At 40.3% G+C, this 16,755-nt stretch overlaps 1 protein-coding gene across 1 annotated transcript in view; it reads left to right on the top strand.

The window, feature by feature from the left end:
• Nucleotides 1-16,755, top strand: part of COL4A3 (collagen type IV alpha 3 chain) — an 86,074-nt gene that overhangs the window by 57,334 nt on the left and 11,985 nt on the right. Inside the window, exons 35-43 of the mRNA XM_055079438.1 lie at nt 5,075-5,173; nt 5,932-6,021; nt 6,715-6,854; nt 8,849-8,975; nt 10,232-10,312; nt 10,698-10,796; nt 11,093-11,140; nt 14,499-14,684; nt 15,186-15,316. Of these exons, the coding sequence (XP_054935413.1) occupies nt 5,075-5,173; nt 5,932-6,021; nt 6,715-6,854; nt 8,849-8,975; nt 10,232-10,312; nt 10,698-10,796; nt 11,093-11,140; nt 14,499-14,684; nt 15,186-15,316 (1,001 nt within the window). The remainder of the gene's footprint in view (nt 1-5,074; nt 5,174-5,931; nt 6,022-6,714; nt 6,855-8,848; nt 8,976-10,231; nt 10,313-10,697; nt 10,797-11,092; nt 11,141-14,498; nt 14,685-15,185; nt 15,317-16,755) is intronic.

The raw sequence follows: 16,755 nt of genomic DNA on the forward strand, positions 1-16,755 counted from the left end.
TGACATTTTTTTTTCTTAGATTCCATATATATGTGTTAGCATACGGTATTTGTTTTTCTCCTTCTGACTTACTTCACTCTGTATGACAGACTCCAGGTCCATCCACCTCACTACAAATAACTCAGTTTCGTTTCCTTTTATGGCTGAGTAATAACATCAGAGCTGATTCTGGGACTAAGAAATTATCCAGGAAAATCCCTTTGGTTGACATATGAGGACAGTGGGGGCCAGGATTGAATCTCCCGCCCAAGCTCACAAAGCCAGTTGGTGCCTGAGCTGGACTAGAACTGGGTTTTGTGTGCCTTGAACAGCAATATGTTGCCTGCTTAAATCGTAACTTTTTTTTTTTTTAACATCTTTATTGGAGTATAACTGTTTTACAATAGTGCGTTAGTTTCTCCTTTACAACAAAGTGAATCAGTTATACATATACGTATGTTCCCGTTGTAACTTTTTATTTCTAAGTTAATTCTGCATTTTGGTCTGCTGTCTTTAATTTTTCACTAGCCAATCTTTAAATTCTAAGCCTCAAAGCCCCCTTTTGCCAAGTACAGTGAAAATTAAACCTTTAGAAAATTCCCCATAAAAAACTTCCCTGGCTGGAATAGGAACCTCTACCCCAAATTCTACTCTATTCTATCAGCTGCCAGGGTGAATTTTTCTGATTGCATCTAAAAACTGCTTCTTATATTCAGAATCCCTTGGGGAATAATTACTAAAGAGAAAATATGTTTTGATTACAAATCAATGCCTTAAAAATGCTGTTAATTGTTAGCTATAGCTGCTAAGCTCAAATTCAAACCCATTCAAATTATTTCAAGTTATTTAAGCACTTTGTATGACAGGTTTTTTTATATGATCAATACAGCCAATATCAAATCAAAATTTAAGAAGGTTTGCCTTGCGGTCTTCCTGATCCAATTTAACCCCAAGTAACTTTAATAAAACAAAGGATTTCTGGGTAAAATTAAATGTTTGCAGATCAAACTTATATAGCAGGGAAGAATAAAAGAAAAATGTGTTTGTAGTTGCAAAACCATATCAAGTTTTGAATAATTTGTAATCAACTTTGAGAAGTTAGATTGTAAGATTTGCTTTAAAAATTCTGGATAGAGTTCTGTAAACCAGGCTGGCAAGACTGAATAGCTGTCTCTCCCAGAATTAAGAAGGACTTCACAGAGGTGACATTGGACCAGGGTTCTGGAGAGTGATTGAATCCAACTAATTTGCTAACTTAAAAACGGATAATCAGGGACTTCCCTGGTGGTCCAGTGGTTAAGGATCCAATCTGCCTTCCAACGCAGGGGCTGCGGGTTTGATCCCTGGTCGAGGAACTAAGATCCCACATGCCAGGTGGCAACTAAGCCTGCGCGCCACAACTAGAGAGAAGCCCATGAGCTGCAACGAAGATCCCGTGTGCCGCAGCTGAAACCCAATGCAGCCAAATAAATAAATAAGTAAATATTTTTTTAAAAATAAATAAAAATAAAATAGCCATTCTGGCCTTTTGCTATTCCTCAAATGGGCCAAGCTTTAAAAATAAATAAATAAAAGGATAATCATTGGGAAAAGAATCAGATTTTTTTCTATAAAGGAAAATTAGCAAGTAAAGGCCTTTTGGGTAGGCCCCCTTTAATCTGCTGTCAAAGGGATGGTTTAGTTCTGGGTGCAAACAGAAGACTGCACTACATTTTTAACAATAGAATAGAAAGTAGTATGAATTTTATAAAATTCTGCTAGAACTGGTCTAAGCCAAGATGTAAAAAAAAAAAATACTGGCACAAGTGTCCAGTCTTCATAAACTGTCAGACACCACTTCACTGGATTATTCTAGATGATTTAGGATTATTCTAGATGATTTAGGTAGTGATGCAAACATTTTGAAAAAAATATGAATAGCATATCTGTGCCTACATAAACTAAAATTTGGCTCTAACATCATGAATGCACAATGGGTACTAATTGACAATTAAAGAATTATTTCTGTAAAATATATAGGGACACATGCTATTTTTATGCTTCTAGCAAAATACAAGGTGCCTAGAAGCTGTCCTACATGTTTCCTTTTGGCTTTTCAAGCCCACAACCAAGGAGCAGAGATAGAGCCACAACAACAACAAAAGATCATACTATCTAGACCTCTCTAATTTCTATATGATTCATTTTTCGTCTGAGTTTCTGACTTAAAGACATCCACTGCAAATGTGGAAGAGCTGCTGAAGGTATGAAAAGCACAGTCGTCCTCTCCTCAAGGAGTCTGCATGGAAGATTTAGGCATATGTACAAAAACGTAAAGAATAATACAAAAGAACTGTTATGCTATTTTAGCAAAGACCTGTGAAGCCCTTCCCGCACGCAGGTACTGTTCCAAGCTTTACAAATATTGACTCATTTAATTCTCACAACAACCCTAGGGGTAGGTTACTGCTGTCATCCCGTTTTATAGATGGGAAATGGAAAGGTCAGATTACTCAGTGTCACTCTGATAGGAAGTGCAGAGATGGACCTCACACTGATGTTGTTGGTTCCAAAGTCCATACTCAGCCTTCTCACTGTGCTGCCAGCTGGGTACCACTGGCAGCGAGCCTTGTGGGAGATGAGCAAAGCAGAAAACACCTCAACCAGGGTAGTCAAAGAACCCTCCATGAGCACAGGGAACTATATTCAGTCTCCTGCAATAAACTGTAATGGAAAATAATATGAAAAAGAACTTATACATGTATAACTGAATCACTTTGCTGTACAGCAGAAATAACACAACATTGTAAGTCAACTATACTTCAATAAAATAAATTTTTAAAAAAAGAAGCCTTAAATTGTGAGTAGGTTTCAGATGAGCAAGGAATACTCTTGGCTTAAAATCTTTCCAAGTCTCCCCTTGCTTTAAGAATTCAGATTTCTTTGACTGGCATCCAGGTTTCTTTATCACTTGCCCTTTGCCTACTTCTCCAGCCACATGACATTTATTTACTTAGCAATTATTTTTTAGTACCTACTGACTAGACATTTTTACTATGTCCTGAAGACACAGAGGTGAACAAAGCAGAGGTAGTATTCTGGTCATGAGGAAACTTACAGCTTAGTAAGGGAAAGAAACAATAATGTCTCTGTAAACAATTTATATCCAGGGCCAGGTAGTAAATATCTTAGGCTTTGTGGACCACATATGACACCTGTTGCATATTCTTCTTTTGTGTGTGTTTGTCTGTTTACAACCCATTAAAAATATGAAGAGCATCCTTAGCTCTCCAGCCATGCAACATCAAGCCAAATTTGGCCCACAGGCGGTTGTTTGCCACCCCTTAAAAACCAAAGCAAATGAATAAACTAAGTGATTTATATTTTTAGGTTATGATAAAGGATATATATAGAAAAAAAAACAAAAGTTACAGAAGAAAATATTCTAACTCCCTGCTACTCACCACTCCTTTGCACATGTTATTTTCTTGCCTAGGAATTCTGTCCCATTCCATGCTTTCTCCATCCAGCTAGCTCCCACTTGCTCTTCAAGACTGAGCTTAAAAATATCCCCTCTTTTTAAGGAAACTCCATACTGTTCTCCACAGTGGCTGTATCAATTTCCATTCCCAGCAACAGTGCAAGAGGGTTCCCTTTTCTCTATACCCTCTCCAGCATTTACTGTTTGTAGATTTTTTTGACGATGGCCTTTCTGACCGGTGTGAGGTGATACCTCATTGCAGTTTTGATTTGCATTTCTCTAATAATTAGTGATGTAGGAATAGAAACGGAGCAGGGCAGGAATAGAGACGCAAATGTAGAGAATGGACATGTGGACACAGAGGGGGAAGGGGAGGGTGGGATGAATTGGGAGATTAGGTTTGACATAAATACACTACCATGTGTAAACCAGATAGCTAGTGGGAACCTGCTGTATAGCACAGGGAGATCAGCTCAGTGCTCTGTGATGACCTAGATGGGTGGGGTAGGGGAGGGAGGTCCAGGTGGGAGGGGATATATGTATACCTATATCTGATTCACTTCACTGTACAGCAGAAACTAACACAATATTGTAAAGCAATCACACTACAATTAAAAAAAAATTCCCCTCTTCTCAAAATTCTTCCCTGTAGCCTATTGTGCCCAACTCTGTTACAGAAACTATCACACTGGGTGGTAATTTTTTACTTGGCTGTCTCCCCAGTTAAACACTAAAAACTTGGGAAATGAGAACTTGCTTTTTCTATGTCTCCAGCACTTAGAACAAGACCTGTCTATTAATTAGGTACTCAACGCGTATGTGAATGAATGAATATGTAAGCAGGGAAACAGCCAAGGGAAGTGAATCTGCTTGAGAAAAGGCACAAGCTGCAGCCATGGATAGACTGTAGAATGTTTCAAGTGCCAGTGAAAGGAGTCTGTCATTTACTCTGTAGGCAAAAGAGATTCAATGAATATTTTTGAGCAGGAGAATGTGATCAAAGCCATGTTTTAGGGAAGGTAGGATGGTGTTGTGGGAAACTTATGAGACTTCTAGCCTGCAGAACTGGATTCAAATCCCAGCATTACCACTAATTGATGGTGTGACTCTATATTATTTCATTGACTTCTTAAAGAGTCTCAATTTTCCCATCTCTACACCCTATCTGGAAAGGCTCAAGAATACACTGAGGTTGCCTGAAGATTAAATAAGATAAATAAAAGAGAGTAATGTCTTCCATAAACCAGTTACTTAATAAATGATACTTGTAATGAATGGATTATGAATGAAATAGTCCAGACAAGAATAGTAGTAGATAATCCTCTGTCGTTAATTTAAAACTAAAAGAAGCTGTATTTAGGCCACTAGTTCTTAAAATGTTGGTTCAAAGTGTAAATGTTATGAAAATTGCTAGAGTTCTTTGAGAACTAACTCATGCCAGGCACTGTGCTAATGCTTTTCATGTATTACCTCTTTTAGTCTTCTTTTTAAATAAAATATAAGCCCAAATCTGCCCATACTCTTAACAAATATGCTATGTTGTGTTTCAATAATAGCTCAAAAATTTTAATCAGGATGTGGATAAGCCTGATAAAATTCTAACCTGTATTTTTAATACATAGTTTTTAACTTTAGGACTTGCAGGGAAGCCTGGTGAGAAAGGAAACAGAGGCATTCCAGGGTTACCAGGTTTCAAAGGACTCCAAGGGCCACCTGGACCACCAGGATCACCAGGTATAGCTGATTCTCTAGTAGAAATATCAGGTGTTAAGTTTTCCTAGATCTAAGTGTAACAAAAATGTGTTTCTAGAATATGAATTCTGCGCCAACAGTGTTCCAACAGAAATTTGCTTCTTATAATTTAACCAAATTATATTTCTTATAATTTAACCAAATTGTAGTCAGCCTGTATTAACTAAAAAATGTTAACCTACAATGAAGTTCTGTTTTGCACTCAAAATTTTATTTTGAAATAGCTGATATGTATTCTAAACTATAATTTATTACAAACTCATATATCCTAGAAGAAAGTAAGATAATGCTTTAGAGGTTGTCAAATTTGCCTCTTTCTATTTTAAACAAGTTATTGAGTTTGCAAAGTAATTTTTTAAACAAATAATGTAGCCCCCTATTCCCCGTGACCACATCTGTGATGAAATTTATTGCATTGTAATAAAATTTCCATATTGCATTTGAAAATCTGTTACTATATTGTCACAGGAGCCCCCTCTTTCCTGTTGGCTTTGGTCCTAGGATGATTCTGATGTTTGAAATCCAGGGCTGCTGACAAAAATCTAACTTTCTCTAATTTTACATTTTCTGAGTCACCAGTTCCTTCCTTATTTGAAGGCATAAATGCAGCTAAACAAGTACCTAAACCAGATGGTCTGGCTGAGCTGGATTCATTCATTTGTGCAAGCAACAAGTGTTTATTGAGCATCTGCTATGTCCAGCAACTACACAGAGCGTATGACTATTTATTTGTTCTCAAGGCCCCAGAGGAGATCCAGGCAGCATTGGGAATCCTGGTGAGCCAGGACCACGTGGTGTGCCAGGAAGCATGGGAAACATGGGGGTGCCAGGTAATGCATAATGTCCTGTTACGAGCCTACAACCTCAAGACGGGTCCTAATTCTAGATTTTCTGTGTTGTCATTTTGGTTTTCCACTTGGTAGAACGTTGGTGTAAAACAACTAGATTTGCTTCCAGACAAATGTACTGTATGCAACCAGAACATGAGTGAGAACAAAATAAATATTTACGTTGTGTAAAAATCATCCATTAAGACTACCTGTTTTTAGTTTTTTAAGTAACCTCCATACTGTTCTCCATAGTGGGATGTATCAATTTACATTCCCACCAACAGTGCAAGAGGGTTCCCTTTTCTCCACATCCTCTCCAGCATTTTTTGTTTGTAGATCTATTTGACGATGGCCATTCTGACCGGTGTGAGGTCATACCTCTTTGTAGTTTTGATTTGCATTCCTCTAATAAGTGGGATGGGGGGGTGGGAGGGAAGTCCAAGAGGGAGGGGATATATGTATACATATAGCTGATTCACTTCGTTGTACAACAGAAACTGATACAACATTGTAAAGCAATTATACTCCAATTTTTAAAAAATTGAAAAAAATTTTTAAAAAAGACTACCTGAAACATTAGTGCTTCTGAAAAACCAACTTCTTGGGAGAAAGGTGGTCTGTGCAAAGGTGAGAAGTAGAACCCTTCAAGATCTCTGCCTTTACCGATTTACCTGATTTCTTTCCTAATTTCAGGTACTAAAGGAATGAAGGGAACTATGGGATTCCCAGGTCTAGCTGGAAGACCAGGCCTCCCAGGTACTCATGGTCTTCAAGGAGATAAGGGAGAGCCAGGTTATTCAGAAGGTACAAGGCCAGGACCACCGGGACCAAAGGTATATAGGCCACGGAAGTATTTATGTTTTGGTGGTGGAATGAGTCCCTTTAAATATCAAAAAGTATCTGGATTCATTGTGGGCAAAGAAAATTGAAAATATTACTGTATTTTCAGACAGTGATTTGAGGTTTTCTCCCCTCTCTCTATAACTAAGGATGCCTATCACACAACTTCAATTTCTGAGTTTATTCCCCCCAGTTTCAACCCCCAAGGAATTTCTCATAACCGACCCTGCAATTTAAGTGTGCTACCAGGAGGAGGCAGTGATCACAAGCCCATACAAGTTGACAGGGCAGTGTTTGTTTCTCTTGTGCTACAAAGTGGCCAGTCTCTGCTATAGACTCATCTCACACAGGCTTACAAAAATAAATGTTCCAACTTTGTAATATAAAATACTTGTCTTCTTAAACACAATAAAAGATGTAAAATAAAATAAATTTAGAGCATTATTAAAAAGCAAAACCAAAAAAAATCCTAAGATATATACATTTATCTTTGTTAATTGTTTTAAAAGTTTATTGTCATTGCATTACACAGAAGATTTTCTATCTTGTCACAGTGTTCTCAGCGCCTGTGCTCTGTCAGCTAGAGACTGGATGCCACAGCCCTCCCTTGTATGTAGTATCATGCAGCAACCAAAGGTTTCAGTGTGGCTCAGCTGTTCTTTTAGGTTTATCTTCTTCCATCCTTTCTGCATATAGCAGTTACACAAGAGCCAGAGCTAGAGCGATGGAGAATAATTAATAGAAATTCCCACAAGCAGGGGTTCTTCACGTGGGATTCCATGGATCCCTGGGAAAGCCTATTGGATCCAAAGAAGCCCACTAATCTCCTGAAATCGAATGAAATTGTTTGGATACAGGTTTTCTGTTTTTTTTTTTTTAGAAGGAGTCTGTTATTTTTCACCAGACTTCCAAAAAATATAAAAATCATTACTTAGGAGACTTTCTCCCTGACTCTCTTTTGAGCCAATAAAACACCACCTTTCCTAAAGATTTCCTCCAGCTGTAAAACAACAAGAAAGAAAACTTTTAGAAACCACAAAGACCCGAGTAAGTAACCCTTTACTACTTGGAGTTCAAACAAATTTCCTTTGCCCTTTATTTTTAACGAGGTCCTCAGAAAACCAGAAAGAGACTCCTTCCACTGAGATTTTTCCCGAGTGAGGAATCATATTTGACTTAATTCACATTCAATTAATGAATAGTTTCATTTAAAGTTTTCATAGGTAACCACGGAAGAAATTTTTTAAACTATGCGTTGAACACAGAATGTGCTGGTTTTATCATGCTGACAAATCTTAGTGACAGAATAATGAATCTTAGTCAGCTACCCTCTAGATTTTGTAAGTTACTATCAAATCCATATGTTCTGGCTTATCATAAAAGTGAAGTACAGATTTAATGAATATTAAACCATGGGAAGTTTGTGTTTTTGTTTGTTTCTTTTTTTACATGTGGTTGACATACATTTTTCTGCATGCAGAGTATATGAAGAACACACATCCATTTGTTCTATTTCTTTCTGACCTCTGAGTTAATCATCACAATTTGAAATTATCTGTGTGTGTGATTATTTGCTGTCTATCTCGCACTGGTCTCTAAAGCTCCATGAAGGCAGGGACTGTATCCATCACATATTCGTACATGGTTACTATTATATTCCTGGCTTCTTGGGCACCGGACTCGTGTAGCCACAGAGGTCCCATGCTGACAAGGACTCCATGTTTGGTTTAATGCTCTGCCATTTCTGTCTTCAATTACTTTTTATAAGTTCTTTTAAAGAGAGCTGCATTTTCATTTTGCACTGCACCCCACAAATTATGCAGCCATCCTGTTCCCAGCAGCTATCAGGGTGGTAGCACACAGCAGACACTTACCATGAATTGCTAAATAAATAAATATATAAATACAAACCAACCTAGTTTATACTTAATTCTGATCACATATCCTGCTTATATGAGAATTTTAAAGGTGTTTGACTGAATTTAAGGGAGATCCAGGACTGCCAGGTGACATGGGAAAGAAAGGAGATAGAGGGCCACCTGGCACACCTGGACGTTCGGGCCCTGCTGCACCAGAGGGAGTTCCTGGGAATCCCGGAAGCCCTGGCCACCCAGGTGAGCTCTGGTTTTGCAACCCGAAAGCTGCAAGCAAGAAGTGTGGTATGGCCCTTGCCTCCTAGAATAGTAAATGGAAAGCAGTTTAGGCTTTTGTACTATAATTGATTTTATTCAAATCTGATCTTCAAATTCGAAGACACTAAGAAACAGCAAATCACAAGGAGCCCATTTCGGTCGAGTTTGGTGACCTGAAATCTAAAAACCTCCTCCTGTAAACAAAACGTCGGGGGCGCTGCCTCAACGAATTCAGCCTAAAGACCTGAAATGTTAGCTTGTTGTCCAACTTTATATTTGTATTAGTTTTCCAGGGCTTCCAAAGCAAATACCACAGATTGGGTAACTTAAACAGAAATTAATTTTCTCCTAGTTCTGGAGGCTGGGAGTCTGAGATCCAGGTGTCGGCAGGGTTGATTTCTTCTGAGGCCTCTCTCGTTAGCTTGTAGGTGGCCACCTTCTCCAGGTGTCTTTCCTCTGTGTGTCTGTGTCCCAATCTTTTCTTATAAGGATATCAGTCATATTGTGTTAGGTACTGCCTTGGGGACCTCATTTTAACTTAATTGCTTCTTTAAAGACCCTACCTGGGAATTCCCTGGTGGTCCAGTGGTTAGGACTCCTCCGGGGGCCTGGGTTCAAGCCCTGATCAAGGAACTAAGATCCCACAAGCCGTGTGGCATGGCCAAAAAGAAAGAAAGAAAGAAAAAAAAAAAAAGACAATAAAGACCTACCTCCAAATACAGTGACATTCTGAAATACTAGGGAATTAGGACTTCATCATATGCATCTGGGAGCAACACAGTTTAACCCATAGCACTGTTGTTCTGAGGGTTTTGTTGTTGCTGTTTCCAGTTTAAACATTGGCTTGCTTTCTTATTTGCTTGTTATTTGGGTTGAAGTTTTCACTTTGATCAAAAACAACTGCTAAGCCACTGGTTTGCAGCTTCAGGTCTTACCTAAAGACAATATTTAAACTATCTTTTCAAACACGGAAAGGTTCAGTGCCTTTGCTGCTAATTCCCAATTGAAGTAATAAATCAGATATTGAGCGGTCCAAGGGGCTGGGGTACGCACACCTTTGGAAATGATTGGCCATGTCTCTGCTGTGCTTCTCTGGGGAAATAACAGCCTGAAGCAGGAGTGCCCCTTGGAGGCCAGCCTGAGCACAGTTGACTGTAAGAACTGACTGTTTCAGCCATTGCTGGAATCATTTATCTTTCGGTTTTCTTTTTTTCCTTCCCCTCTCTCTTCATTTATAGGAAAGCCCGGTCCTGATGGTGATTTGGGGTCTAAAGGAATCAAAGGTTTCCCTGGCTCTCCAGGAATAAAAGGCCCTCCAGGTTCCATTTTTGTACTTTGTCTAGTTCCCTTTTGTGAGGGAAGCATATTTTCTTCTGAGGCTGGAGTCTCTGTCTACCGGTATCTCTGACCCATGACTGCTCCTTGGAAGGTAGCTCCCAGTTACTCAGTCTCCAGAAGACAATGCAGAAAAGTGAGGTTAGGTATTGATACGGATCTAATTCAAAGATCAGCTGACCTACACATTCCAAAGTGAAAAATCCTCATGATAGCACTAACCTGTCCATGGTTTTCACTGTGAATTTAGCTTCATATAACTACAGTTCTGAAAAATGAACACATTTCGCAGAATTCCACACATCTGGGGTTCACATTAGGCCACTGATAGGAAGTAAGTCCTCTCTTTGAATGGCTTTTTTTTTCCAGGCCCTCCAGGATTCCCAGGAAATCCTGGACCAGCGGGGGAGAGAGGTAATCAAGGACGTGATGGAATTCCTGGTCCAGCTGGAGAAAAAGGAGAAACAGGTACCGCTTGCTCATCATCTTGGATACACTAGTTTTATTTTTCGTGGAATAATTAGTGTCACTGTAATCCTTCATGGCTCTAGAAATTCTTCCCTGCCAGAACTGATGATCTTTAATGTGTTCTGGGTATGTGATAATTCTTTCTGTAACCCAAGTGAAATTGACCAAGTGGAATACATTTTATATGCATTGGTCAGTTTCACAATTTATATATATAAATACATATAAATTTTTATATGTATATATAAATTAACTATATGTATAGAATATTAAAATGCCAAAATTTTCTCTTTCAGGCTTGCTGGGAGCACTTCCAGGCCCAAGAGGGAAACCTGGTCCTCAAGGTGAGCAGTTCTTCCTTCCTGAACCTGGTGATACACATTTTCAAGGACAGAATCTAATTTAATATGCCTGATAGATCAAATAAACTTAGCATACTGAATTAAAGAAGTCCCAGTGGTAATACACGATATGTATATTCTTAGTGTTCAAGTAAAAAATGCTTCATTATTACCATCACCGCGAAATGAACAAACTAGACACTGTGATCCAATTTTGGAATTTCCTTCCATGAAGGTCTTTAAACATGAAAAAGACTTCTGTATTTGCTTCGATGTTGTTAGCATGGTTTAAATGTACCACCTCCTAAAAAGCTGGAGGTGGAATCGATAGCTTCTCAAGGAGTTTCCTCTCCCTGCTGTTCTGAGATGCAGTAATAACACTAATCCTCTCCCATCTTGTTATCTTCATAGGTCTGATTCCAGCCCCCCAGAGCCAGCTTGTGGCTCAGGTTACTGTTTATTCAGGGATTCCCAGTAACTCTCTCAGCATCTCAGACAGGGCAATTTACTGAATATGTCATTCAAGGAATATACAAGTTTTTGTTTGACAGGCTGCCAGTCTGGGTTTCTCATGCCAGTGTTTTATAAGATAAGCAGCTTCTTTTAACTTTTTCCATTTTGTGTAGAAACCTGCCAGAAGAAATACTAGATTGTTTGCACCTTTTACTGACCCTTCTCAGCCGTAGGTCCTGTAGGTAGGAGTATTTTATTAGCAAAGATGCCTACGCCCAGTGACGGCCTCTGGTTATTGATGCTCAGAAGAGCCAGCAAAGAGTAGCCTGACGCCACAGAGAAACTCCACGGGGCAGGAACTGCTCTGACCTACCAGCTCAACTGTGAAAGTAGACAAGAGCCGTTCTTTCCCGTTTCTGGATGATGCGAAGATAGTCGTTTGGGTTGAGCTCAGCGTCTGCACGTCTCTCAGACCCTTCCCTCCCTCGTGAAGATAAAGGCTTTTCATAGCCTAGTTTTAGAATTATGGTCAGAAGGGGAGTTTCCGTTCCTTTTCCTAGGCTAAGCTCACAGTTTAACCATTTGGAATGAGGACACTTTAGCATTTAACTGGAAATAAAATTTGATACCAAACGATCAAATCTTAAATTAAAAAGCCTTTAAAAACAACAAATAGCCTAATTATGAAAGTAAATGATTATGCACCTCAGTCCCTCTAGGATAAATAAATATGGAGACGAGGTCATTGATACGTGGAAGGTATGAATCCTTTTAATTAGTTTTAATTCTCCCAAATCCTAAAAAGAAATCATATTGTAAAACAAGGAAGCATCTTCATGGACATGGAATATACAACTCAAGAGAGCATCTTGGTGCCTCAGACCATTGCCAGACCCTGTTGTACAAATACAGCATTTCAGAGCTTGAAGAGAGCTGAAATCATCTAAATTCTTTCTTTTAAAAGTATAAATTACAGGCATAATAAAGCTAAAGAACATGATAGACAAAGGGCTAGATACTCAATAGTCATCAATTTTATTTTCATCATCCCCCTAAGCCTTCCCTGCATGATAAATAACTTCCCAAGCCCTTTCCTGTGCCACCAGCCTCCTCCTCACTTGTCCTTCTTCCTTTCCTCTGTCTCCCATTTTCATGCCATTTACCACTTCTAGAATAACACAAAGATGGGAGAGAAGAGGGAGAGATTATTTTCAATTCATACAACATCTTCCATTTATGAATGTCAAAGCACAATTTCTTGAAAGTTCTCTGAGATGAAAAATATTAGTATTAAGTTGTGACCTTTTGCAGGGTCTTCTTTGGTAAATCCAAAGCTCTCACCACATTGGTCCCTTCCAGACTAGTGTTTGTGTTATGGGGGAGAAGTAACCAGAGGACAGAATGGGGATGGCAACTTTGGCGTTCCTTTTTCTGGGTTTGTCTGGGCAACACTTTAACTGCACAAATCAGCCATAAAGTTTAGCTTTTTTTTTTTTTTAATGTATGTATGTATTTATGTATTTACTTTTGGCTGCTTGGGTCTTCGTTGCTGCGCGCGGGCTTTCTCTAGTTGCGGCGAGCGGGGGCTACTCTTCGTTGCGGTGCGTGGGCTTCTCATGCGGTGGCTTCTCTTGTTACGGAGCATTGTTACGGAGCACGGTCTCTAGGCGCGCAAGCTTCAGTAGTTGTGGCTCGCAGGCTTGGGATTAGTTGCTCCGCGGCATGTGGGATCTTCCCGGACCAGGGATAACGGTGTCAGAAGGCTAATGTAAAAATCCCGGAGTGCTAGAGGCTAAGGTAGAAAAACCAGAAGGCACAGTAAAGAAAACAAATTCTGAATTTGAGAACCAATAGAAAGTGGGGAAATAAACATTGAACACAATTCTTCATTATTACTTATGTGCAAATGCAGCCATCATTTATAGGAACATGGAAGTCAAGTGTGGGCAATAATCTGACGTTTGGCTTTGCAATTTGTTTTTAACAAAACAGTATAACACACTAGTAAAAATATCCAGTAAGAACTCTGGAACTTTTGGAACTCCAGGGAAAGCTCAGCCTGTTGAAGTACCTTTGTGAGGCAGTAATTTAAGCCATGGGAGTTAACAGAGAAAACTGAGAGAAAGGAGAAGTCAAGGATTCAACCTCGGTGACAATTATGTTTTTTAAAAAAATTTATTTAATTTATTTATTTTTGGCTGCATTGGGTCTTCATTGCTGCGTGCGGGCTTTCTCTAATTGCGGGGAGTGGGGGCCACTCTTTGTTGCGGTGTGTGGGCCACTGTGGTGGCTTCTCTTGTTGCAGAGCACGGACTCTAGGCATGCAGGCTCAGTAGTTGTGGCTCGCGGGCTTGGGATTAGTTGCTCCGCGGCATGTGGGATCTTCCCGGACCAGGGCTCGAACCCGTGTCCCCTGAATCGGCAGGCGGATTCTTAACCACTGCGCCACCTGGGAAGCCCCGAAGTTTAGCTTTTTAGCGCTCTATTGAATTATCAGTGATTGAATGATGTCATTCTAATTAAATATCACCAGATACTAATGATCACGGCTTACATGGACAGAATACTTTAAAGCTCACACCATGCTTTTCCATCTGTATATTCTCTCACTTGATATTTAAAAAACTGAGTTAAGTCAAATATCACCTTCATTTTTTAAATAAGAAAACGGAGACTTGTAACAGTGAAGAGACTTTATCAGGATCAAACAGCTAGTTGGAGTCAGGACTGAGTCTAGTTTAGACCCAGTCCTTGTAGACCTGTATCTCTTTTGTCAGCCTCTTAAAAAACATTATCTTGTGAAGCGTAACACCTTTAATCAAAGTGTCTACATTACTAGGGGTAACCACAAACTATAACACCAAATATAGGGGCATTACAGAAACTTATCAGGCTTTTTTCTTTGCAGGAGCCAAAGGAGACAGGGGATCCCCAGGCTTGCCGGGTCTCCCTGGCAGGAAAGGGCCAGTGGGAGATGCTGGGCCTCGAGGGCCCATTGGCATGACAGGACCTCAAGGGCCACCAGGCTTTCCTGGTTCAATCATCCCTGGCCAAAAAGGAGATCGAGGTCCACCTGGCAGAAGAGGAAACCCAGGTAGAGGATCTACTTCTAAATAAGATGAAAGAATGAGAGTAACATTTGATGTCTTTCAATCTTCTCGTGACCATCTTGCTTCTTTTTCCCCCGGTCTTCTCTGTCTTCCCATACCCACCTGTCCTCACATGGGGTGCAGTAAGGCTGTTGGTGTTGAGACAGAGGCACCTGTTTGAAAAATTAGTGCATACCAAATTAATGAGCCTGGAAGAGAGAGAGATGCATCCATTCATCAATATTTATTGAGCTCCTACTCTGTATAAGGTGCTGGGTTAGACACAGACCCTGCTCTAACAGACCGTCATCAGAGAGAAGCAGTTCCTGCCTTGTGCCAGGCGCTTGGCTGGCATTTTCTCATTCACGATCCGGTCACACCCCACGAGGCAAAGTATGTTCGGTGTAACGATAAAGTGCAGAGTTTGCTCTTCATTCAAAAGGGTAACTGACAGAACCTGCGAAGCCCCCTGAGTGGCAATACTGATAGGCTTTTTGTGAATTCAGGTGAGCCTGGTCCCCCTGGACCTCAAGGGAGTCCTGTAGAAGGCATAAAAGGAGACAAGGGATTTATGGGCCAGCCTGGCCCAAGAGGTCCGCCTGGAACTGTAGGAGACATGGGGCCACCAGGTCATCCGGTAAGTGTGGAAAATTATTTTGACGTCTTAGATTCTTCTAAATCGATTGCCAGGATCAGATGTAATTGGAGGCCACAAAAATTTCCCACTTGTGATGCTTCTGGGTAGTGCACCCCAAAAAAGATGGAGTCCAGAAGGTTCAAAGAATCTTAAGAGTTGGACAGATTTGGTCTCCAAGAGGCTTCTGAAAGTTTGGTCCATATGGGACCCTTCTCTATGTCATTCCCGACCTTTTCTTGTTTAGACTCTGAACAGTTCCATTCTAGATGACAACATAATTTTTCTCTATTAATATGCTTTCAAAATTATCTTTGCCGTCCCCTAAATGTCTATTTATTTTCTCCCCATGACATACCTTCCAGTATTTGTAAATAACTGCCATTTCCTTCTATTTTCTCTCCCAATAAATGCACAGGTTTTTTTTTTCTCAAATTCAGTTTAAGATGTCATCAGCTCTGCCTCTATTCTGAATATATCTTAGTTTGTCAATACCTTAAAAATGCAGCCCCTGGGACAAACACCTTACAGGAGTAAGAACTCAGTACCCCACGGAGTGGCTAGAGGATGGAAGAGTCTCACTCTCCTGAACCTTCTGTTTTATAATCCATCCTAAAATTCCACATGAGCTGTTTGCCAGCCTCATTACCACACAATCATCACACATTGAGCTTAGAGTCAACGAAAGACCTTGTGCCTTTTCCTCATGAACTGCTACTAAGTTTTCTCCATTACTTTATTTTTATTTTTATTTTTGTCTGCGTTGGGTCTTCGTTGCTGCACGTGGGCTTTCTCTAGTTGCGGCGAGCGGGGGCTAATCTACGTTGCGGAGCACGGGCCCTAGGCGCGCAGGCTTCAGTAGCTGTGGCACGCGTGCTCTAGAGCACAGGCTCACTTGCTATGGCGCACGGGCTTAGTTGCTCCGCGGCATGTGGGATCTTCCTGGACCAGGGCTCGAACCCGTGTCCCCTGCATTGGCAGGCGGATTCTTAACCACTGCGCCACCAGGAAAGCCCTCTCCATTACTTTTTGTCTTGTCTATTTGTGTACTTGCGACATAAGGGCAGAACTTTCACATTTACCTTTCTTAGTTATCATCTTGTTCCTTCAGGCTCATGTTTCCAGCCTGTTAAGATCTCTCAGTTCACAGCATCTCACTCAACACTACAGCCACCTTCCCTAGCTTTCTCTTAACAGCATATTTGAAAAACCTGATCCCTCTGTTTACGTCCAATTCTTGGAAACTAATGAGGAAATCGGTTATGTCATAGATGTTCTGTGTTTCCTGGTGATGGGTAATGAGGTTCTTCGGCCTGGCTTCTTGTCAGGAAACATGTTACACTCTCTTAAGCTCTCTTGGTATTTGGTTTCCAGAATCTACCTTTTTTTTTTTTTTTTTGCGGTACGCGGGCCTCCCTCTGCCGTGGCCTCTGCCGTTGCGG

The sequence above is a fragment of the Physeter macrocephalus genome, chromosome 2 (assembly GCF_002837175.3).
Source record: "Physeter macrocephalus isolate SW-GA chromosome 2, ASM283717v5, whole genome shotgun sequence".
Lineage (NCBI taxonomy): Eukaryota > Metazoa > Chordata > Mammalia > Artiodactyla > Physeteridae > Physeter > Physeter macrocephalus.